General features: G+C 39.4%; 1 protein-coding gene across 1 annotated transcript; it reads left to right on the forward strand.

Annotated features, from left to right (window-relative positions):
* The first annotated feature begins 4,571 nt into the window (after positions 1–4,571).
* Positions 4,572–23,378, forward strand: FANCB (FA complementation group B). Its single transcript, XM_052663764.1, has 8 exons — positions 4,572–5,504; positions 9,750–9,902; positions 10,743–10,835; positions 17,242–17,370; positions 20,258–20,424; positions 21,453–21,883; positions 22,002–22,239; positions 22,964–23,378. Exons 1-8 carry the CDS (start codon positions 4,572–4,574, stop codon positions 23,376–23,378), a joined length of 2,559 nt encoding a protein of 852 aa, XP_052519724.1.
* The last annotated feature ends 1,190 nt before the right edge of the window (positions 23,379–24,568 follow it).

Here is a 24,568-nt window from a genome sequence, read left to right on the forward strand (position 1 = left end):
AAGAACAAAACTTAAGCCTTTGGAGTTTGCTTCTCATTCAAAAGAGGAAAACTATATTACTTACTTGTACATGACCTCGTTTTCATTTATTTCTAAAGTACTTGATTTTCCTGGTGTAAATAATCCACAAATAAGAGAAAAGAGAGAGTATGAGTTAGAGTTATTTAAAGTGACAAGAGACCTTTCAGCATTCACAAACCATTAAGTATACAGTTGCTCTGATGTTTCTAAGATTAGGTACTGTATGAGCCAGAGCTAGCCATGATGGTAGTTAACCTTTTCTAGCACTTTCTATGGGCCAGGTTCTATTTCAAGTGAGTTCTATTCATTAATTCTGGTACCTTGTAGGTTTGGCACTGTTACCGCACCCTCTTACATAGATGTGGATGTGAGCTGGCTTAAAGGGACTAAATAACTTGCTCTAAATCGCACATCTAAGGAAAGGCAGGCCCGCCATTCAGAGGGTGCTCTGATGGTTCTTAGCATATGCTAAGCATTTGGTAACAGGAGTGACTCCTGGGGCCAAGCTATGGTGGAGGTAATGGAAGATAATGGCCACCTCCTTCCAAAGGTCCCATGCATGCACTGCTGCACTCCGTGCCCCCGACCCTGCAACAGGCCACCGCTGACCCACGCCTCTGCTGGAGACTCCTAGACACTCACGGGCAAGTCTGGGTCAGTCTCTTGTGGGGTCACTGCTGCTTTGTCCTGGGTCCTGGTGCACACAAGGTTCTGTGTGTGCTCTCCAAGAGTCTATTTCCCAGTCCTGTGTAAGTTCTGGCAGCTCTATGGTGGGGTTAATGGTGACCTCCTCCAAGAGGGCTTATGCCATACCCAGGCCTCCTGCACCCAGAGCCCCTGCCCATGCGGTAGTCCACTGCTGACCTGTACCTCTGCAGGATTCGCTCAAACACAGTTCTGGCTGTCTCTGTGAGGTCTCTGGGTCCTGGTGCACACAAAGTTTGTTTGAGCCCTCTGAGTGTTTCTGGTGGGTATGGGGTTTGATTCTAAACATGATTTTGCCCCTCCTACCATCTTGCTGGGGCTTCTCCTTTGTTCTTGGGCCTGGGGTATCTCCTTACAGTTTCTCAAGCACTGCACAGCTGCTGCTTCATCTGGTCCCATCACTTCATGGCAAATAGATGGCCAAACAGTGGAAACAGTGGCAGACTTTATTTTGGGGGGCTCCAAAATCACTGCAGATGATGAATGCAGCCATGAAATTAAAAGACGCTTGCTTCTTGGAAGAAAAGCTATGACCAACCTAGACAGCATATTAAATAGCAGAGACATTACTTTGCCAACAAAAGTCCACTAGTCAAAGATATGGTTTTTCCAGTAGTCATGTATGGATGTGAGAGTTGGGCTATAAAGAAAGCTGAGTGCTAAAGAATTGATGCTTTTGAACTGTGGTGTTGGAGAAGACTCTTGAGAGTCCCTTGGACTGCAAGGAGATCCAACCAGTCCATCCTAAAGGAAATCAGTCCTGAATATTCATTGGAAGGACTGATGCTGAAGCTGAAACTCTAATACTTTGGCCACCTGATGTGAAGAGCTGACTCATTTGAAAAGACCCTGATGCTGGGAAAGATTGAGGGCAGGAGGAGAAGGGGTCGACAGAGGATGAGGTGGTTGGATGGCATCACTGACCCAATGGACCTGAGTTCAGGTGGACTCCGGGAGTTGGTGATGGACAGGGAGACCTGGCGTGCTGCGGTCCATGGGGTCGCAAAGAGTTGGACACGACTGAGCGACTCAACTGAACTGACTGGAGTGACTCAGCATACATAGCCAGTGAGTGAAGAGACTTCACCATCTTTTTCTTATGTGTTTTCTCACATGAGTTCAATGGAGGGGGTGTTCCTTTGTTCTTTATTCTGCCTTACTAATTATCTCAAGTTGCCTTTCTTATACCCAGTCTTCAGAGCAAGAGAATACGTGCCAGGACAATGTAGTGGTTAGAAGTATAGGGTCAGGAGCCAGAGGGCCCCTCTTCTAAATCTAGTGCCATTGCTGATTAACTTTGTAACCTTGGGAAATTTTCTGACCTTCATTAAAATACAGTTTTCTCATTTAAGAGGCAGGGCACCTAAAGCCAGTGCTCTGGGACAACCCAGAGGAATAGGGTGGGGAGGGAAGTGGGAGGGGGGTTCAGGATTGGGGAGACACATGTTTCAGTTCAGTTCAGTCACTCAGTTGTGTCCGACTCTTTGTGACCCCATGAATCGCAGCACACCAGGCCTCGCTGTCTATCACCAACTACTGGAGTTCACTCAGACTCATGTCCATCGAGTCAGTGATGCCATCCAGCCATCTCATCCTCTGTTGTCCCCTTCTCCTCCTGCCCCCAATCCCTCCCAGCATCAGATTCTGTTCCAATGAGTCAGCTCTTCGCATGAGGGGGCCAAAGTACTGGAGTTTCAGCTTTAGCATCAGTAGATGATGGTAAACTTAATAATAGGAATAAATGTTGGACTTTGCTAATACCCAAGTAAAAGATGATGTGGAGTTTCAGCTTTAGCATCATTCCTTCCAAAGAAATCCCAGGGCTGATCTCTGTGGCCAATTCATGTTGATGTATGGCAGGAATCATCACAATATTAAAATTATCATCCAATTAAAATGAATAAATTAAAAGATGGGATATTAAGAATACTTTAAAAGAATATTTGTGAGTATTAAATTATGCATGTATTGTACCTGGCATACAATAAGCATGAACAATTTCTGGCTATTTTTTAATTCTTGTGTTCATTACAATATCTAATCCTCTGTTTTTTTCTACTTTGAATAAGAATAGTGACTTCCTTAGGAAGTAAAACTGCATTGCTTGTGCAAAATAAGATTTAAATTTTATTTCTATTACTCCTATGAAGATTTTTTTTTCAAGTCATGTTACAGCATTTCCTGGTTTCCACCACTCCCCCCGCCCCCATCCCCCACCTCTCCGGGCTTTCATTTTGGCTATCAAGTCTGTAGAAGCTCCTTTCTCAGGGAGGCAGAAACCCAAGTGCCTGGGCTATGGGAGCAATCTAATATGAATCCTTGACTGACTGAGATGTCATTATAGAGGGGCTAAGACGTAGAAGGAGAAACCAGGTTAGGACTGTATGTTTGAGAGACAGAGGTAGAACCCTTAAGAAATTCTCTGAGCCGGAAAGTTTGCAGTTCTTTATAATGGAGCACTTGTGCCTTTTAATAGATGCTGTTAACAAATTCACTGATCTTCTGTGATGTGCTTATTTGCCTTCTTTGCAAACTGTGTTTTTTAAGGGCTCTACAGAAATGACATTTGGGATACAGATTTTTTTAAACTTTTTATTTTATATTGGAGTATGCAGAAATGAATATGAATTGCAGGACACACTGGGCTTCCCCAGTGGCTCAGCGGGTAAAGCATTCCCCTGTAATGCAAGAGACACGGGTTTGATCTCTGGGCCGGGAAGGTCCCCTGGAGGAGGGCATGGCAACCCACTCCAGTATTCCTGCTTGGAGAATCCCATGGACAGAGGAGCCTGGCGGGCTACAGTTCATAGGGTTGCAAAGAGTCAGACACGACTGAAGCGACTGAGCACATAGTCGATTAACAGTGCTGTGTGATTTCAGCTGGACAGCTGAGGGACTCAGCCCCGCATACACATGTTTCCAGTTCGTTCTTTCTGGGGCTGTTAGTAGTCGTTCTCTGCTCTTCTCGAGTAGCATATTGGACACCTTCCAACCTGGGAGACTCATCTTTCAGTATCATATCTTTTTGCCTTTTATACAGTTCATGGTGTTCTCATGATAACTATACTAGGGTGGTTTGCTGTTCCCTCCTCCAGTGGATCATGTTTGCCAGAACTCTCAAAACTCTCCGCTCTGACCTGTCGGGCTTGGGTGGCCCTGCACAACATGGCTCATAGCTTCACTGAATTATGTAAGCCCCGTTGCCACAACAAGGCAGTGATCTGTGAAGGGGATACATGTATCCATTCCCCCCTAAGCCCCCCTCCCATCCAGGCTGCCACATAGCACTCAACAGAGTTCCCTGCGCTATACAGTCGTTTCTTGCTAGTTATCCATTTTAAATACAGCAGTGTCTACATATCTATCCCAAATCCCCTAACTATCCCTTCTCCCCATCCTTTCCCTGCCCTGCAGCCATAAATTCATTTTCTTAAGTCTGGAGTTTGTTTCTATTTCATAAATAAGTTCATTTGTATAATTTCTTCTTAGATTCCACATAGAAGGGATGTCATATGATATTTCTTCTTTTCTGTCCGACTTCACTTAGTGTGACAGTCTCTGGGTCCATCCATGTTGCTGCAAATCATGTTATTGAGATACAGGTTTTGATAAGTGTGACATTGGTAAGATAGCATAAAAAGCTAAAAATGTTAGTAATGTTTATAGTTGCCTGTGTAATAGTTCTCTAACAAAAACATGTGTTTTCTTTTCAGCTCTGCCTACTCAGTGGCAGTTTCCCTCATTTCATTTTTAGGTTTAAAAGCATCAACTGGAATTGACTTACTTTCAAAAACTGGACCAACACAAATTGGACTTGATACTGTAGATTCACTAGCAAACAAGCAATGTCATCTAATGAACAAGAAAGGCTCTGCTGTTATAATGGAGAAGTCCTTATTTTTCGTTTGTCTGAAGGAAATTTTGTAAATGAAGGGCCTAAAAAAACTCCTGTGTTACATGTCAGAAGAATGGTATTTGGCAGAGGACCAGGGGGATTTGTTCAGAAATCCACTGGATTCTTTAGCATAAAGGAAGAATACTCTCATTTAAAAATTATGTGTTGCAACTGTGTTTCAGATTTCAGAACTGGAATCAATCTGCCTTATGTTATGATACAGTGCATTAAAGAAAAGAACATTTTCAAATATTTTCTACTGTTTCTTCATGGTACCAATAAATTTGAAAAGTGTTTGAGTTTTAGACTAGGCTATGAGATGAAGGACAGTATAAGGGTCCTTAATGGCCCTTTAGTTTTATGGAGACATGGTCAGACATTCTTTTATGTCTCTTCTCAAATTGGCAAAGTTGTCACTGTGTCTATGAACTTTTCCTCTGTTGAGTGGGCAGGGGAGATTGAAAATCTAGGTATGGTTTTGTTAGGACCAAAGAGATGTTATTTATCTGCAGAAGGATGCACTCCAAAGCCTTCAAAATCAGATTATGCAACTTGGAATACCCACTTTTGTGCATACTCTCTTGAAAGGGCAGAAATAATAAGTGATACATATATTATCCCTCCTGCTTATACCAGCATGATAACATTTGTACATGTCTGTTCAACTGAGATTGTCAATGGCCAGTTAAGAATGTCTCTGATTGCCCTTACTCAAAGAAATCAGCTGATTTCATTCCTAAATGGGACTCCTACAAGTGTGTGCCAGCTTCCATTTGGAGATCCTTGTGCAGTTCAACTTGTGGATTCAGGTGGAGAAGACCTCCTCTTCATCATATCCTTTAAGTCCAGTGATGCTTGTGCTGTTTGGGAAAAGAGCTTTCAGGTATGGTACTTATAATCATTCAGTTGCCGTCATCTTAGACCTACTAAGCATCCCTACGCTTCATAGGATTCATCCTAGAGTCTTATTATCCAAATTGATTTTTAGTTCTGCACTTAAGGAAATAATGTATGTTACAGCATTCCTTTTTCTTAAAATGATTATCTGAATGTTTTGCTTTGCCATTTTGAATCATAAAACCCTTGAGTTTTTGGAAATACATGAATACATAACTACAATTATTATCTATCTATTTGTCTTTTACCATAACTCTTTCTAATTTTCATTAATGTGATAATAATTGGATTTGTATTTTTACTTAGAACAAGACCGTAAGCCTTTCTGGAAAACTCAAATCAGTTGTTGAACTCTGAAGAAGTTGGTAGTTGTCATTTTAAACTTGAAATCTAGAGGAGTTCCTTGAAACCTGTCATTATCTTTTTAGAGACAAATGATGGTTCTCCAGAGAAAAGCAACATGTTAACTTTTCTAGAAATTGTTGCTTAGAGAATTGCATTACGTTACATTTTGAAACTCAAGAGTTGTCCTCTGAAAAAGCGTTCACATTTTATCTATATATAGTCATGTCTTTTAATGTAAGGTTTGAAATTGCTTTAAAATACTCACTGGTGTTGAACGTTCAATAACAAGTAGAAAGGTGTAGAAAATAAAAATGAAATTGGAGGATTGGAATTATGTGTCTCCAATAATATCTCTCTGACCCTGATGTTTTGTTAACATTGCATCCTCCCGGCATAAGATGTTTATCAGCACATTCAGTTATGTGTGCTGAAGTGTTAATAATTTGAGATCTTCCAAAGCAGTTTTTAGTACATTATACAGCTTTTTAAGTTCTTGTGCTACTTTGGAAAGCAAAAAGCAGCAGATACTGCCTTCCTTGGTGTGCCCTGTTCATTTCATTAGAAGCTCAGTTAAAATTTCTCTCATTGTATTATCACCTTGATATGAAATATTGATAAATGTTTCAGAAAGCTTGAAAAGCTTTTTTTTTAAATTTGAATGTGTATACGTGTGTTTGTGTGTGTGTAGAAATAGGTTGAAATTATGTTTTATGGGACTTTTCCTTGTAGACTAGATTACCTTGATGCTAGTAGGAATTATGTTCAACCTCTGCAACACATAGAGGACTTAAATTCTCAAAAGGAAAATCATTTGAAAACTGTCCTGTTTTTATTTTGAGAGCATTCTTTAAAAGCTCATCACACTTTTCTTTCAAGGTTTTGTGGGAAGGTAGCATTTTCTGTTTGAAGAAGTGGTGTGGGGAAAAGCATCTGTTAATGGTAAAGCCTATACTCCTTATTGGGGTTAGAGTAGTGGGAAGAACACTGTTAACCTTGGGTTTCAATCCCAGATGAACACCATACTCGTGTTACCTTAAGGGATGTATTTACTTTTTGTGAACTCATTTTCTGTCTGTATAAATTTGTGATCATCTTGCCTCAGAGAGAGAAGAATTCAATAAAATGACGTTGTAAAGTGACCTGGACAGCACTTGGTGCTCAAGACAAGCCCAGAAAGTGGCAGCTACTATCGTGTTGGACGAAGGCTAGGGCTATCATCAGCATTGGTGCTTACCTAAGGTTCCCTCTTCACTTGGCTAAGGAGTAGTAACTTCCTGTCTCATTCATTCAGTGGAATAGTCCTCTCTTACTTGAAATGGGTCCCCTGCTCGGACACCATAGAATTCTGCCAGCGACACATTACCCAAGGCAGAAGACTGTATCACTGTTTGTACATGGGTCTGTAGCTGGTGGGCTCCCTGCTTTGAAATCGTATCCTACGGTTCTTTTTCTGCACTAGACCACCAGGTTATTTACCTCCGTCTCTACTGACAATCGCTATGCTACCTTTTCAGGGATTCCGTACTTCTAAGCTGTTCTCAAGTGCCCAGTACTGAATGTTCAGGAGCTACATCCTGATACCTACAAGTTAAGCGCTTCTAGATTGTCTCTGATACCTTGCCACTCTGGGAGTTTCACAGCTCCTGTCCCTGTCATGGTGTTTATTTATACACACCTACTTAAAAAGAAAACGATGTAGCTTATGGTAAAATACTTGATTACTTTAGCAACAAGAATAAAAGTTAAGAATCTACAGATAAAAGGGGGAATAATCGTGTCAGAAAACCTGAGTTAAGGGAAGTAATTGCATTTGAGCAATTACACTTCATTTAGCAGTTAAGAGAAATAAATACAGGAGGTTTTGTAATTGAATGGAACATACTATTAAGGGGAAAAATATTTTTCTCATTGCCTAGCGAAAGGAATTTCCTGTTTGTGGTATCAAGAGGTTTTAAATAGTAAAATGAATACACTATTGAGTAATAAAATGGTGCCTTTGATGGTTTTGCCCCCAAATGGGAGAAAACATCAGATGTAGTCTTCCTTTGGGTTGGCTGTGGATTTCATCCATCCATCCTTTTACTACTTCATTACAAACAGGAATTAAGGCAACTTACAAAGATAGGTGAACTACAAATAAGCATAAATTAGAATAAATAATGAAAATCAAGGTTACTGTGTTCTGAGATCAATGCTTCATGAAGGCCCTAGTCCTTAATCCAGTGGTAGGGCTTGAAAGAGAGAGCTGAGTGTGGATAAAAACATGATTAGCTTTTCTCCTAGGCTTTTTCTTTTGAGTAGAAATTATCTCTGCAAGTTGGGGCAAGTATCCTTGTAGCAGGCATTTCAAAACTGAGATCATTGTCAAGTATGTGTGCAACAGATAGTGGTGTGTTCTCAGGTAGAAAGAGGCCAGTATGTTTAGAGGCGTGATGTCCAGTATGGTCAGTAGTCACTGGCTCCAGGTGGTGATTCAGCATTTGCAGTGTGGCTGGTCAGATTTAGGATGTGCTGTCCATGTCAAATACACAGCAGATTTCAAGGGCTTAGTAGAAAGTGGGAGTAAAATATTAATATTTTTTCTTGATTCTGTTGAATTGAAGTGATAATATTTTAGCTAGACTAAAATGCCTTTTAAAAGTAAAATCACCTTTTTACTGCTACTAGAGAATTTTCTTTTACTGGCTACTGGAAAATTGAAAGTCATGTATGTGCCTTGCGTTTGTAGCTCATCTATATTTCTTTTGGACAGCCCTCTTCTAGAGCTAGAGATTGCAGGTGTGTGTACATGCATGCATGCATAGCTCTGTGGTGTTTGTGTGCTGAGCACATTCTTATTACCAGTGTCTCTTGGCATGGTTCATTATAATGCATGCTACTCGTGGTGGGGTGGTGGAAGAAAGGGAGGCTATGGGTTTACAAATAAGCTTTCTCCCTGCATGAGTGAAAACTCACTGTTTTGAGTGAAACATCACTGCTTTGGAATTAGCCTTATAGGGGAAAGATCGATATTTGATTATGTAGCTTGAAGAGTCTTATGTATTCTTCCTTGAATGCAAGCTTCCCTCTACCTGGAAGATGATGTATCCATTCTTCTGGGGTTCTGCATGGGGTTTTCAGCTTTTCTGCCTGAGGGAGAAGAAATTTCTGATCCCTCTGTTAGTTTTCCAGGGAATCAATCTGGAAGCCTTCAGCTTTTGGATCTTTAAGAAGTTGTCTTTTATTTTAAACTTGGAATTTCACGTTCTGGTATAAATTTAACAAATCATTCCAATAGGCTGTGATGATTCTAGGTGCCCCACTATTAGGATCTCTTCCCTTCTGTGCCCCACATAATCACTCTGTTCTCTCCTACCAGAATTCAGCATATATTAATTAATTATAATTTCATATGGACTCTTAGTCTGCTTTGAGAGCTCTTAAAAGTGTTTGCTAGTACCTTCTAGTTACCTAACACAACTGAATTCCTTGTGTAATTGGTTTGATCATAAATACATATCCACTAAGGATTATGGAGTGAGGGTTATCCTTAAATTAACCAGTTAGAGAACGAATCTTCACTAGAGTTAGTCATGAGAAGTGTTAACATTTATAAATTATAATAAAAATTTTATATAGGAATCAGGAATGTGACAGCCCCTGGACAAATGTTGATAAAATATTAAATATAAGTATCTTTCTATCTACAAATTTATGACTCCTTATGTCTTCTGATCTCCCAATATCTTTATTTTAGTTTGGTTCTTAGTGTTTGCACTACCATTTTCATGACTGACTTGTAAGATCAAAGATGACAAAGTGGATCTACGTGCAGCAAAAGGATTTAGCTCACTTTCTATGTATTCATGTGTCCTTTCTTTGTTCCTTCTTTACCACTCTCTTTCAGGTTGCTGCCAAGTGGGAGAAGATTAGTTCAGTACTGATAGATGACTTCTTTGGAACTGGAACGGAACAAGTACTGCTACTTTTTAAGGACTCCTTGAATTCAGATTGCTGGAGTTCCTTTGAAATAATAGGCCATGACACCTTAAACTGTTTGGTAGGTTCTGTTTATTTTTTATACATTACTTTAAGAACGTTTTAGAAAATGTGAGTACTTTAAAACTTTTGACTTACCTTTAAATATTTGTTTCATACTTTTGACCCACCTTTTAAATATTTTGATTGCATACTTAAAAATACATACATTGAATCTTTTTTTAATTATTTATTTTTATTTTTATTTATTTTTTTTACCCTATATGTGCATTTTATTTTATTTTTTAATTACATTGAATCTTTTAAATAGTATATTGACTCTCCTTTCAACAAATGTCATGCAGTTGTATACCAAATGTTATACAAACAGTATACCATTACTGTTTTTGGTGTAAATTTGAAATACAGTATATCTGGTATTTGCTCGTGACAATACTGTAAATTAACTTCATCATTGCTTCTGAAGAGCACATTTTATGCCAATAAAGCATGGTGATATTAGATTTATTAAGGAATAAAATCAAGTGAAAGTGCTTTATTAAAAGAAGTAACAGTTCACAATGTGTTAAGATCTTGAACGTAAGAGAAATAATACCCCAAAAGTTTCAGACCTATCTTAAATACCTCTGAGCCTCAGTTTTTTTATTAGTAAAATGACAATAATTCTAATTCTCTCTAGTTAGGACATTTTGTAAAAACCTAGTAAGCTGATACTTTTTGAGGCAGTATACAAATGTTCCATGGGTGGTGATAGTGGTATTCATTTTTTTCCTAGTTAGGAGAAAATGGTGTATATTGTGGCACACTGCTTTTTGGATAAACTTTAATTGTATTTTGTTAATCTTAGGAATTTTCAGTTTATTTCAAAATTTCAGTTTTAATGTGCTGTTTTGTTTACTAGAGTGAAACGTTGGATTGCAATGAAGATGACCTATTTGACGACAAACATGAGAATTGTTATTTGGTGGTCCTACCTCTGGAAAGAAGATTGAAAGTTAGTGTCTGTTTCCTTTTGCTTTTTTTGGATTAGTGCTGTTCTAAATGAAGGAAAGAACATTGAACGAAAGGTCCTTAAAGTATAAGCAATGCAGTGATTGGGGGAAAAAGAAATGGTACAGGTTATCTCCTGCTTTTCAAAAGTTTGCTTTATGCTACTTTGCTTAATGCCATTTTGGTTTACGCCACTTGGCTTTTAAGAAAGACCTCCATTAGCAAAAACTGTTTTTGCTAGCCAAAAGAAATCTGAAGAGGAGTTTTGCTTTTATGAAAAAAGGGGAAAGCGAAAAATAGTGTTCAGCGTTTGTTTTGCAACAAGCCATTGCAGCACACATCCCAAGCAGCAAGAGTAGTCCTGCCAAGCTCCTTTTCCGGACCTTATCTCAGCCTCTCAGCAGCCAGCCGCCATGGCTTTCACCTGGGTCTGTGAGCACCTGGGCTCTATCTCGATTTATTTGGTGCTGCTGCTGGTGCTGCTGGTGCTGGTGCTGCTGGTGCTGGTGCTGCTGCCGCTGCTGCTAAGTCACTTCAGTCATGTCTGACTCTGTGCGACCCCATAGACGGCAGCCCACCAGGCTCCCCCGTCCCTGGGATTCTCCAGGCAAGAACACTGGAGTGGGTTGCCATTTCCTTCTCCAATGCATGAAAGTGAAAAGTGAAAGTGAAGTCGCTCAGTCGTGCCTGACTCTTAGCGACCCCATGGACTGCAGCCTACCAGGCTCCTCCGTCCATAGGATTTTCCAGGCAAGAGTACTGGAGTAGGGTGCCATTGCCTTCTCCGTTATTTGGTGCATCCCTTACCAAGATGTGTCCTAAGGTAATTGCTTTTTTGCTTTACACCATTTCCTCGCGGCGTACAAAAGGTTTCATAGGCATGCTCTGCTTTTGGTTAGTGGGGGAAACTTGTATTTCAAAGGATCTATTTCCTTTTTTGGTCCCTCTGTAAAAGCTATTAAGACATTACTTATAAATATATCGTCTAAAATGATAGTTTTTTGTAATAAGATTGTGTAAATTTGATAAGACTTATAAAACATAAACATCTGTCTTTTGAAAAACACGTATTTTGTAGTTTTAGGGTCGGTATACCATTACTCTTTTAAAAGAGTAGTAAATATGATGAATGATGACATGTTCCAAACATGAATAGTTTACCTTCAAGTTTTCCATACAAAGCTCTCTAAAAAAGATTTTGATATTTTCCCAAGTGTACAAAGGTACTGCATATTCCCTGTAAAATACTCAAACTTCAATGCCAAGAAATATTAAAAAGAGACTAACAATTACCTTTAATTCTACTACTGTGATATAACCAGTGTTAAAACTCTGACTTGCATATTCTTATTGATGTTTTTAATGAATATATACAAGTTTACATGGAAGTGTGATTATAAGATGCCTGTTCTCACATAACCTGCCTTTTTTTATTCATAAAAATTTTCAAATATACAGAAAATTCATAGAATAATACAGTGATCATCTCTAGTCCCCATGTAGATTCCCCTATTGTTACTTTATAAAAATCATATTTGCCTTATCTGTTTCTGCTTGTGTGTATGTACATGTATTTGAAAGTTGCAAATATTCAGTATTTCACTCTTATGTGTTTTAGCAGGAATCTCCTAAAATAAGGAGATTCTCCTGTGTGACCCCAATACCGTTATTCACTTAGAAAGTTAATATAATCTCTTAGTTTTATTTACTATTCAGTCCATATTCAGAGGGCTTCAACTGCCACAAAAATGTTTCATATGGCTGCTTTTTTCAGGATCCAGTCAGTGTTTGCACTTGATTATTATATGTCTCATTGGTCTTTTTCTCTAGAATAAGCCCTCCCCACCTTTTGAAAAAATGACATTGCTGAGGCCAAGCCAGTTGTCCCTCCTTTTGGATTTGTCTGACTGTTTCTTTGTGTTGTCCTTTATGCTTTTCTGTATCCCTGGCAAAGTTTTTTGGTGAAGGGCCAGATAGTAAATATTTATACTTTGCAGGCCCTTAAAAAGTTTTTTTTTGCAAGTATTTTAATATTAAAGTGAACTCACTAAATACTTAGTGAACACATATTAGATGTAAATGTGAATGATAGGTAAATAAAGCATCATAGTAGACAAAGAACCGTAAAGGAAAAGGTGGATTACCTTAAAAACTTTTGTGCTCCAAACAAAGTAAAATAAAAAAATAAATTTTATAAAAGGAAATTGTAAAATTTGACAGAGGATTCATTTACTTAATATAAAATGCATTCTAAAACAGTATTGTTGAGCATATAAAGTGGCCTAGTCTCTTTAAAGGAAGTTTGTTATAGCTATTAAAATGTGAATTGCATGTCTTTTTAGTGTTGCAATTTCACTTCTAGAAATCTGTTCTAAGGTTGTACTTACACATGTAAAACTGATTTTACAAGAATATTTAAGTAGTATTTATAAACACAATTCAGTCAAAATCTAAATATCCATCATTAGGAGTATGGTAAATAAATTATGATTTAACTGAATCATGGAATACTATGTAGCTGTCAAAAAGGATAAGGTACCTGTTTATACAATCTTTAAGTGATGCCAAATAATTTATGAAAGCATGGCTTTTAGAAATTCCACTTCTGACAATATGTCACTTAAATTTTTGAATCAACTCTGATAATAAAAACAACTTAAAATGGTAGTTGAAATATATATTTTTTAAGCTTCAAAAGCTAAAAATATTAATATAAGAATAGATTAGCAGGGGGGAGGGGCCGGGCCGGCTGAGTCACGGAGGCCCCGGGCGCGCCCGCCGCCTCCTGACGGGGACGAGGAGCGGGCCCCGGGGGACGCGGAGGCCCGCCCGCGGCCTCGGCCCCCGCGGTGCGCGCCGTGCGGTCCCGGGCCCGCGGGGCGTCACTGCCCGTCGTCTCGGCGCGCGCGGCGGCAGGGGGCGGCGGGGCGGCCTTGCGAGGGCGCTCCGGGCGCTGGAGGCAGCCTTGTCGTCGCCTAAGCACCACGGTGCGGGCAAGAGAGTCCGCAGGTTTTGCAGGAAGACTTGGAGGAAAACTGAAGCGGTGGGACGGCCCCTGTGCTCCCGTGCAGCCTGCCTAGCGAAAGATGGCTTGTTTCGGTTCAGCCCGTGAAGTGACCCTGACTCCACGCGGGTCTCGCTCCAGTGTCCACTCGGTTCCTCTGAGAAACCTGGGCTTCCCCCACCTGCAGGCACTGCGCGAGGTGCCGGTGGCGCAAAGCGGGAGACAGGGCCTCCTGCTTCCTGCTGACCGTGCAGGGAAGCTGGCAGAATCAGCGCGCTTACAGTGTTGAGCAGTGGGGTGTCTGCGGACAAAGCGCGCGGGGCAGGTGGCTGTGGAGGGAACGCAGACCCGAGTGCAGACAGCAGGGTCCCCGGCACCCCGGGGCCAAGGTCTTGAGGCGGGTGGGGGCCTGGCTGTCTTCTTTGTTTGCCCCCAGCGCTTCCTGCGCTCCGAGTTGCCTTTCTGATTTGACATCCGGATCTTCCAGACCTGAGGATACCCGTAGACACCAGGGAACTGAACTTGGTGGTCAGGACTCAGGCGTGTTTCATTGGGGTTTGCTTTAAAGCAGCGGGCCCTCAGTTGTCCTCGAATGAAGCCACACGTTCCTGAGTTACCGTGGTCACAGCTGGACTCTCTGAAGGCGTTCACAGTGCCCATCGTGTTTGTCAGAATACTTTTTTTTAACATCTGAGGATCCTGTCGATTGACTTAGCTTCACCCATTCTAGGAGGCTGAAAAACTTCTTTTCAGAAAGTTGTGTACCACCCTCTCATTTAGAATTTTGTCTAAATTAAGAGTAAATAGGCTCCTGTACACCTTAAACTTACAGAGTGATATATGTCAGTTACATTTCTACAAAATTAGAAGGAAAAAAAAGTAAATAACTTATGAGATCCTCTCATAATAAAATGTAAAATTCACTAAAAAAAAAAATAAATAATAGATTAGCAGACCAAACTCTAAAGGCTGAAACCCAGAGAGACAAGTAGAACACGATTGCCCTGGGAGCATTCTGTATTTAAACTAAAGCAGTAGTACCCTAGTCAGCCAGCAAAACCAACATAAAGTCCTCTGCAGGACCATACATTTATCCTAGGCATCTTCTGAATCTCACAAATAATTTTTTAAAGAAAATGAGCCACCCACATGAGTGAGCAAGTGAGCACATGAAGAAACAAGGCATCCTAATTAATTATTCACAGAAAATAACCAAATACCATTTCTGTAAACAAGTATCCACATGTTACCACTGGCTCTTATTGTGGCTAAAAACATTTCTAAGCGCTGGAAGACCTTTTAGAGATGAAGAGATCTACCCTCTTCACCATTTTGCATACAGGGAAGCTGATGGAGAGCCAGAAATGTGAGGTGGTTTGTGGAGCTGGAACTGGAGTTCAGCCCACTGTCTTTCCCCTCTATAGTTTATTTTCCAGCCACTCATTGAAGGGGATAAGGCAAGGCCCGGACGTTGGAGACACTTGTACATGTGTCCAAGAAGGTTCACAGTGTTGGTGGTAATGCTCCACAACTGGGCCCAGATGTCCACCAGCGGGAGGGGGAGAGGGCAGCTGGGGTAGTGAGCTGATGGGATGCTACAGGCACGAGCTACAGCTACTAGTGAGAAATGGATGAGCTGAAAAGTGAGCACATACAGAATGACTCCACCTACAAAAGTTCAGAAGCAAAAGACACACACAAATTAAACATATTCTTAGGAGTTGATATAATGATGGTAAAATGATGAAGAAGTTATCTTGAAATGGGAGAGTAGTGTTACCTCCAGTGGAGAGAGGTTCTCGATTGGGGAAGGCCCATGGGTTGCTCTGAAAGTGCTGCTTTTTTGACCTGAGTTTGGTTCCAGTGGTTTCTACTTCATCCTTAGTCTGTGAATTTTTTTTTTTTTACCTTGTGCACTTTTCTGCATGTATGAGAGTGGTCACAATAAGAACAGGAAAGCAAGATTCAGTGTCACACAGTACAGTGTGCTCCTGTATTTGGTTTGGGGTGGGTTTTATTTGTTTTGGGGGAGAAGAATGAAAACACACCTTAACATACACATGGGAAAGTTCTGGAAAGCTAAACAATCTTTTGTCTTTACCAGTGGGATTGAGGGTCTAGGAAGGGAAAGTGAGATCTCTTGGTATGTTGTTTCAATACATTGTCATGGGCTTATTTCATACTTTTATAACAAAACTAACACCATAGAACATTTCAGTAGTCTAATGAGTCACAATTTATTCTTGGAGAATTGGGATCATGTTGACAAGAGTCAGGAAGCGAGAACACGGAAAACTTCTGAGGGGGGTCCTCATTGTCAACCTGCCCATGTGTCCCTCTTCTTCTGCCCCCTACCCCTCCAGCATTTTCAAACTTGGTTCTCCACCTTGGACAGGTACATCTCACGTCCCCTCAGTCATGAATTACTCGACCAGTGAGTGATGGAGTGTGAGTGATGTGGAACCCTCAGAACTAGGCCAACATAGGAAGTTTTAAACTATTAGCTACACATTTGATATATTTTGTGCAATGAGGTAAGATAGGGTTCAGTCTTCATTCTCCAACTTCTATTCATTGATAAAAGGAAAAAAATCTGTCTTAAAATGTAATTTAAAAGAAAGGCAAATACAGGATGTATCTTGTTTTTTTTCAACCTACAAAAACATATATTAAAAGCCAAATTAATACTTGAACAGTCTCAGATCACCATCTGCAATGAAACAGCTTATGAAAGTTCAATGGCACAACTCTTTAAATTTTCAGAAGTAAAATATATTTCATGAATGTTTTATCCTTACTGTTGATATCTATTTATCTGGTATAATAATAGGAACAGGTTGCTCTCTGCCCATTGAGAGCCATTTTATCTCCCTGGTAGTTAAGAGTTAACCCCAGCATCGAGTTTATTTGCACAAAAATAAACGTGACAGTTTGGGATCTGTTATATGTTACCTTTAAAATTTTGCTGTAAAGATCATATAAACAGATGATTTCAAGCAATATTAAATCAAAAGTAAGCATTTCTATTCATAATGAGACATCTTGTTCTTGCAGAAATTATTTCAACAAGAAAAAGTTTTCTTGTTGGGGTAGTCCTTATTTTTTATGCATATTGATTAAATTTATTCATATTCATATCAATACTTAACTCAGTTGTGAAACATGTGAATACACTGACATTGTCTCAAGTTGATATGTAAGCTATTGCATTTATTTGCTGTATTATTTTCCTTTGTAATTAGGGATTTCATTTTTTAATAAAATAGTTTTGCTCTGAGTATTCATTGCTAGCTATAGGAAAATGAATTAATAAGCAAATTTGGAGAAGATACCTACTTCATTATTACTATATTTGGTTTTATTTGAAATTATATCTCTGACAATGGTTTTTCTTTATGCTTTATAGGTTGGTTTCATTTCTATTTGGAAATTACAGCAGCATCTCTTGCTTAAGGAAAAAATTATATCCAAATCTTACAAGGCTTTGATGAACTTGTTTCGAAGGAAAGATGATAGTACACTAAGTGCCGAGGAGGTAAAGTTAAAATGTGACCGTTTTATCATTTTACGAATTGAAAATCTAAAAGCTGTTTAAGAGCTATTTAAATTGGAGTATTGGAATGCATTAGAAAGTGCTGTTCAATGAATCAAGAAGCACAATGGCAGGGATTATGTAATGGTGGGCTTTTATGACATTGAAAACTGGTTAAAAAACCAATATTTTAACCAGTTTGCACATTATTCTATGTGCTATTAAAATCTCAGTTGTCAGCCACCTTGAGGTACAAGTTTGTTTTTTTTTTTAAAGATGTAACTATTAAACTGTTTATTTGTATAGTTTGAATAGAAATTCCTCTTAAGTGAATTACAGTTAGTCCTTGAACAACATGGGTCAGGGCCTCCAGCCCTATGTGCAGTTGAAAATTCGCAAGTCGCATTACCGTGGACCCTCTGTATCCTTGGTTCCCCATCTGCAGATTCAACCACCCGGGGAGTATGTAGTGCTGTGGTATTTACTATTGAAAAAAATTCACATATAAGTGAAAGTGAAAAGTATAGTCACTCAGTCACGTCCGACTCTTTGCGACCCCATGGACTTTAGCCCACCAGGTTCTTCTGTCCATGGGATTCTCCAGACAGGAATCCTGGAGTGGGTTGCCATTCCCTCCTCCAAGGGATCTTCCTGATCCAGGGATTGAACCTGGGTCTTCCGCTTTGCAGGCAGATTCTTTACCATCTGAGCCACCAGGGAAGTCCTCACATGTAAGTAAGGGGACCTGCACAATTCAAACCCTTTTTGTTCAAGGAACAACTGTATATGTTTTCTGACTTCTTCAACAGAATATATTAATTATTATTTCATTTTGTGTTAATGGTGACATAATTTCATCTTTAATATAATGATTGTTCTTTTAGTCTGTTGTGTGATTCATTTCTAAGAGTATTTATTCCTCTGGTTAATGTCCCTAAATTGCTATGCCTTTTCAGTCCTCCTATTTGCTTTTTATAATGTTATTTTCATTTTCCTTGTAGTTGACCATCATAAGAACCTCTTCAGGTACCTTGCAGTTACTTATGCCAGTGTGGTAGTGTAGAATATTAGCAAAAACTGCTTTGACTTCATAAAAAATAGTGTTTATACATATTTGTTTCATACAGAGAAAAATAGTATAGTTGAATTACAGATAAATCAAGACAAGCTGGACATAAACACACTTGAAGTTGCATATTTTCTTTCCTCAGGTGACTTTAACATTTTACTCTGACTTCCTCTAAGATTTACCATTCATATAATGGTCTTTGCCTTTTGTCTGTATTTCAGTCTTAGCAACATGAGGATTTTGGCCCCAAATGATTCCATTAATGTAAGAAACAGAAGCACATCATGTTGCATTTCTGTGTTACTATTCTCAGCTCCTGAGGACCCTCATGCAAGTCCTGTTGAAAGCCATTGTTCGGTCTCCCCATTTCCCTTTGTTACTTGGGCCCAGTGATTTTGCTGATATTAGAAAAGGGGAAGAAAGGTTAGAAAGTAATGCATTGAAATCACTGTCTGGAAGGCACTGTTTTGAGCCCTTTACATTGCTATCTTTAAAAGCAATTCTGGCAGGTAATAAAAATTTCTGTTTCGGGTATTTACCCTGCCTCAAATCTCAGAGCTAGTGGCAGAAGTATCAAATTCCTAGGAACACATTTAGTTCACTAGAATGTAGATGCCCATATCTTTTTTCAGTGATTACCATGCAGAGGGGCAGTGTAGAGTAATAGTTAATATGCACCATGGGCTTTGGAAGCAGTTGGCTCTGGTTCAGATCCCAGCTCTGCCTCTTGTCAACTGTGTGACCTGAGATAAGGTACTTAACCTCCCTCTGCCTCAACTTTTCCTTATCTGGGAAATGTAGATAATAATACTACCAATGCAGGGTACTAGAGTTATTGTGATGGTTAAACATATTTATACGTGAACGGCATTTAGAACAATGCCTGACATATAGTAAGCATTCAGTAAGTGTTGTGTATTTTTTTTTATTATTGTTACTCCTCCTCCTATTTATATTTGTATTATAAATCCATATGTGTGTGGAAATGAGTGAGTGTGTCCTGGACTTTTAAGAAGAAAACTTTGCCATCAACTGTACTTGAGTTTAAAAAAAAAAAAAGGAAAAAGAAGAAAATTTTAGCAATAACTACACTTGAAAGAAAAAAAAATGAAGAAAAATTTCACAAATATAGTTTAATCAGTGTTATTCATAGAAAAATGTCCAATTCTAAGTTTAGTGTTAGTCATTGATAAAATAAAGATTGCATTGTCTTCAGCATGCCTTGGGCACATTTTGTCAGATTATTTTTCAAAATGGACTCAAGGTTATATCCCTGCTGGCTCTGTGTTGGGTATCCAGAGCCCTATTTACAGTTAGGCCATGCTTCTTGATTCAAGGGTTGTTGTTGTTCAGTCGGTCAGTCGTGTCCAACTCTTTGCAGCCCCATGAACTGCAGCACGCCAGGTTTCCCTGCCCTTCACTATCTCCTGGGGTTTGCTCAAACTCATGTCCATCGAGTCAGTGATGCCATCCAACCATCTCATCCTCTCTCACCCCCTTCTCTTCCTGTCTTCAATCTTTCCCAGCATCAGGGTCTTTTCTAGTGAGTCACCTCTTCACATCAGGGGCAAAGGATTGGAACTTCAGCTTCAGCGTCAGTCCTTCTAATGAATATTCAGGGTAATTTCAAGTAGATAGTTAATTGTATGTTTTATAAATTTTATTTTAGTGAATTATGTATTATCTATATCATTGATAATAATTTACTTTAAAATATGTAAGCTGTAAGGCCCAGCCAAAAACTGGTTTACATTGTATTTTTTGTTTTGCTACATTTGGTATATTTTTGTAATCAGTTATTTAAACATATTTTTCCATAAGGAATGTCTTGTTACTCTTTGTGGTGAAGAAGAAAATCCTGTCTGTACCTTTGACGAAAAGTTATCAGACAATTTTCAAGATTTAGAACAGCTAGTAGAGAAGATGTGGTATCGGGTAATAGAAGATAGCTTGGTTATTGGAGTGAAAGCCACATCTTCTTTGAAGGTGTAAGTAAATTCTAACATGATAATGTCATCTTGATCTATGGAATAGCACTGTCCAACAGAAGTATAATGCATGCCACATAGTAATCTAAATGTTCTGCTGCTGCTACTGCTGCTGCTAAGTCGCTTCAGTCATGTCCAACTCTGTGCGACCCCATAGATGGCAGCGCATCAGGCTCTGCCATCCCTGGGATTCTCCAGGCAAGAACACTGGAGTGGGTTGCCATTTCCTTCTCCAATGCATGAAAATGAAAAGTGAAAGTGAAGTCGCTCAGTCGTGCCCGACTCCTAGTGACCCCATGGACTGCAGCCTACCAGGCTCCTTTGTCCATGGGATTTTCCAGACAAGAGTACTGGAGTGGGTTGCCATTGCCTTCTGTCATATTAAATACAAATATAGGGGTTTCCTTGTGGCTCAGTGGTAAAGAACACATCTGCCAGTGAAGACACGGGTTTGGGCCCTGATCTGGAAAGATCCCACAAGCTGGGAGGCAACTAAGCCTGTGTGCCACAGCTATTCTGAGCCTGTGCCGTAGAGCCTGTGTTCCGCAGCGAGAGAAGCCACTGCCATGAGGAGCTTGTGCACCCTGCAACTAGAGCGTAGCCCCTGCTCACCTAGACTAGAGCAAAGCCCGCACCCAGCAAGGAAGACCCAGCGCAGCCAAAATAAATAAATAATGTTTTAAGTGAGTAGGGTTTTTTTTTCTCTTATTTAAGAGGAAAGGTGAAAAATCTACCCTAGAAAGAAAATACTGGCATTATTTTACCTTTCCTTTCTCTTAAAAAAAATTCCCTTTGTAAAGTCCAGCATATTTACAATGTTTTTGCTTTCTGGTTTCAAGAGAAGTGCTATTACAGGATCTTTGGAACTATGTTTGCTTTTATACTTAATTTTAAAATCTATTTTACATTTGAAATGATGTTTCCTAGGAAAAGAGAATAAACAATTTTTTTTTTTTTTACTGTTTAAAGGCATTTAATCATCTGGTTGATGACCTTTCAGACTTAACTGAGCTCTGCGTTTTTTACAGGTCCCTGAATCACGTGACTTTATTGCTGTCAGTGGATCAAGGCCCTCACTCCACCTTTCCATTTATTAAGTGTCAAAATAAGATATTTAAGTTGACTCGGAATTCATCTCCAGTACTAAGCTCAGTGCCATATGAAGTAAGATCAGAGGTAAAAAGAATCAAGTTGAGTGTTGATAGTAAAGAAGAGAAAGAGGAAAGCGTTGTTTGTGAACAATCATTGAAGAAAGAGTATGTACAGATGATCACCGCTGTAACAGCTCTTCCACCGCTTTTAACATTCAGTAATTTTTGTTGTGTTGTGCTGCTACAAATGAGAGAGAATGGTAACTCTTCTGAAGCTCATTATGTTCAATGTGGCAGAATTGTTTTAAGTGTAGAAGATCTTTCAAGTGGGAAATACGTGCTGACATTTCCAGAGAAGAAACCTATAGGTAATTTTTGTGGATCCTTTTTAATCATATACCTAATTGAATCCGAAAATTTTAAGAACACCTTTTATGTGATCCTGGACAGAGTTTAATGACAGCGCTTGTGATGTTTTTGCCGTAGAACACATGGAAGATCTCTTTACACTTCTTGCAGCATGGCACAGAGCTTGTTTTCAAATCACATCACCCATGTTTGCTCTGACTTCAGTGAGGGTATGGCTCTTAGAACACATGAAGTGTGAAGTCCTCAAAGAATTTCCAGAAATTTGCTTTTGCAAAAGGCCAGGAAGTTTCTATGGGACACTCTTCAATTGGAAACAAAGAACACCATTTGAAGGAATTTTAGTAGTCTATTCCAGGTATTTCACGTCAAATTGGCATTGGTCCAGGGAAGTGTGTGTGTGTGTGTGTGTGTGTGTGTGTGTGTGTGTGTGTGTGTGTGTTCCAACAAGGATCCCTCCGGTAGTGTTCTGTGCCACTGTAGGACATGTCCAGCTCATCACCTGGTACAAGGTGAATAAACAGGTGGTCTCACTTGGAAACTGAAGCCATTAATTATGTTTGTTTTTGTTTTTTTTTTTTTTTTGGTGGGGTTGATTAGGTAGGGTGTAATAATTTTAGGATTTCCCTTTGCTCCCCCACAATGAAATTTTACGAATATAATTTTGATTTTATGACTCAGAGAAAAACTTTAATCAGGAAGCAACCTAATCGGGTTATTAGTCAGTACTAACTGAATTGGTTAGGATATATATACAGTTGTTCCTCTGTATCCACAGAGGATTGGTTCCAGGACCATAATGGACGCCAAAATATGGATGCTGAAGTTCCTTTTATAAGCTGGCTTAGTACAGTCTGCCCTCCATATCCATGAGTTCCATATCCACAGATTCAACCAGCCACAGGGCTGACTGTATGTGATTACTGCTGTCTGAATTGTATCAGTAACCACCTGCATGCATTATAGGTTCTATTCATTACTAGAGGATATAGAAAGGAATGGTAACTGATTATTACAATATGTTGTACATGACCATTTTGCACTAAGTTTTGTAATATTTTGTTTTTTTTTTTTAATTCCAGGAATCAAACAGTTTTGTTCCAGTGCCTTCATGATCTCAGCACAGTTCTCCCTATAAACAGTTTCTTCAAATATCTAGAGTTAGAAAGTGAGGATTTTCTAATTGGTCATTTGGCAGCAGCTTTGGAGAAGGAATTGGTCACCCTTGCTTCTCCTTCTTCTGCCTTAGTGAAGGTTGAAACGAGCTTGGTGCAGAATTGTGAAGTAAGCAAAGAAAAGAGTAGTGATGATGTGACTGCTTTATCAGACATAGAGGAAAGCATCCATCTCTACAGAAAAGAACTTCAGAGAGAAAAGGAGCAAATGTTGGGGACGAACTTAAAAGTGAGTGGTGCTCTTTACAGAGAAATGACTTTAAAATTAGCTGAAGTTCAGCTGAAATCAGACCTTGCTGCCAAGCAACTGACAGATTTATAATTATATTCTCAGTTTGATTATATTTTAGAATATTTTTCCCTGCCATAGTGCTTTGGTCCTACTTTTTCATTTTACATTGTATGCCTCCTCTGTAAAATGAAGATTGAGGCTCACTGTAGAATCTTTGGTTTTGAAGATGCATAAAATAGCCTGCCTTAGAGCAGCACTTCTCACCTGGGCTCATTTTGCCTCCCAAAATGGGCAAAGGGATATTTAGCTGTGATTGGAGATACTGTTTGGTTGTCAAAAGTAGTAGTGGCGGTTGGGGAGAGCAAGAGGTGGGTGCTATTTGAATCTAGTGGGTTAAAGCCCAGGGATGCTGCTAAACTTCCTACCCTGCACAGGACAGCTCCACAGCAAGGAATGATCCAGCCCAAATGTGAGTACTGCTGGGGTGGAGAAATCCTGCCTTAGCGTTTCCACTTAACACACAAGTGATGGAACAATATTTTGTTTTAAATCTTCTAAAGAACTTAAATAGTCCTTTTATTATTTTCTGCTTACTGAAATCTTGTTATTGTTTAGTTGCTAAGTTGTGTCCGACTTTTTGCAACCCTGAGGACTGTAGCCCACCAGGCTCCTCTGTCCATGGGATTTCCCAGGGGAGAATACTGGAGTGGGTTGCCATTTCCTTCTCTAGGGGATCTTCCCGACCCAGGGATCTAAGCTGTGTCTCCTGCATTGGCAGGCGGGTTCTTTACTGCTGAGCCACCAGGGAAGCACCCTAGTAAAACCTAGCATATAAAAATCAGCTTCAAACAGATAAACAAGGTTTTCAGGATTCAGAAGATTCTGTAAACATCAAGCCCCTGTGGAAATTTAAATGGCAGAGTGTCTAGGTGACACCACTAAAATGAAAATGGTGGAAACCCTTATTAAATTCAATTTTATTAGAAAACCTCTCTGAAACTGTAAGTCTACAGGCATGTGAAAATTGTTGGGCATTTCTCTGAAAAGCCTCTCTTTTAAAAGGCTAAGTATACCTCACAGGCCACTATTTTCTAATAGTTGAAAATGCCTTTAAGCCCTCTGAAATTCCAACTGTTAGCAAAGCTAAAATGTAAAATCCTAACTAAAGTAACTTAAAGAATCGGACATTTTTAAGAACTGAGAAATTTAAGTGAAAATTCTCTTTAGTTAAGTGATTTTTAAGGGGTCAAATTAGGCATTTTAAAGGGATAAAAATTCAA

Source organism: Budorcas taxicolor, chromosome X (assembly GCF_023091745.1).
Source record: "Budorcas taxicolor isolate Tak-1 chromosome X, Takin1.1, whole genome shotgun sequence".
Taxonomy (NCBI): domain Eukaryota; kingdom Metazoa; phylum Chordata; class Mammalia; order Artiodactyla; family Bovidae; genus Budorcas; species Budorcas taxicolor.

What these genes read in the sequence shown, in the direction of transcription:
- FANCB (XM_052663764.1), top strand. Translation starts at nt 4,572, where the DNA reads ATGTCATCTAATGAACAAGAAAGGCTCTGCTGTTATAATGGAGAAGTC. An exon ending in CTCTGGAAAGAAGATTGAAA is followed by an intron (nt 10,836 to 17,241) that starts GTTAGTGTCTGT and finishes TATGCTTTATAG; the next exon opens with GTTGGTTTCATTTCTATTTG. An exon ending in GTACACTAAGTGCCGAGGAG is followed by an intron (nt 17,371 to 20,257) that starts GTAAAGTTAAAA and finishes TTTTTCCATAAG; the next exon opens with GAATGTCTTGTTACTCTTTG.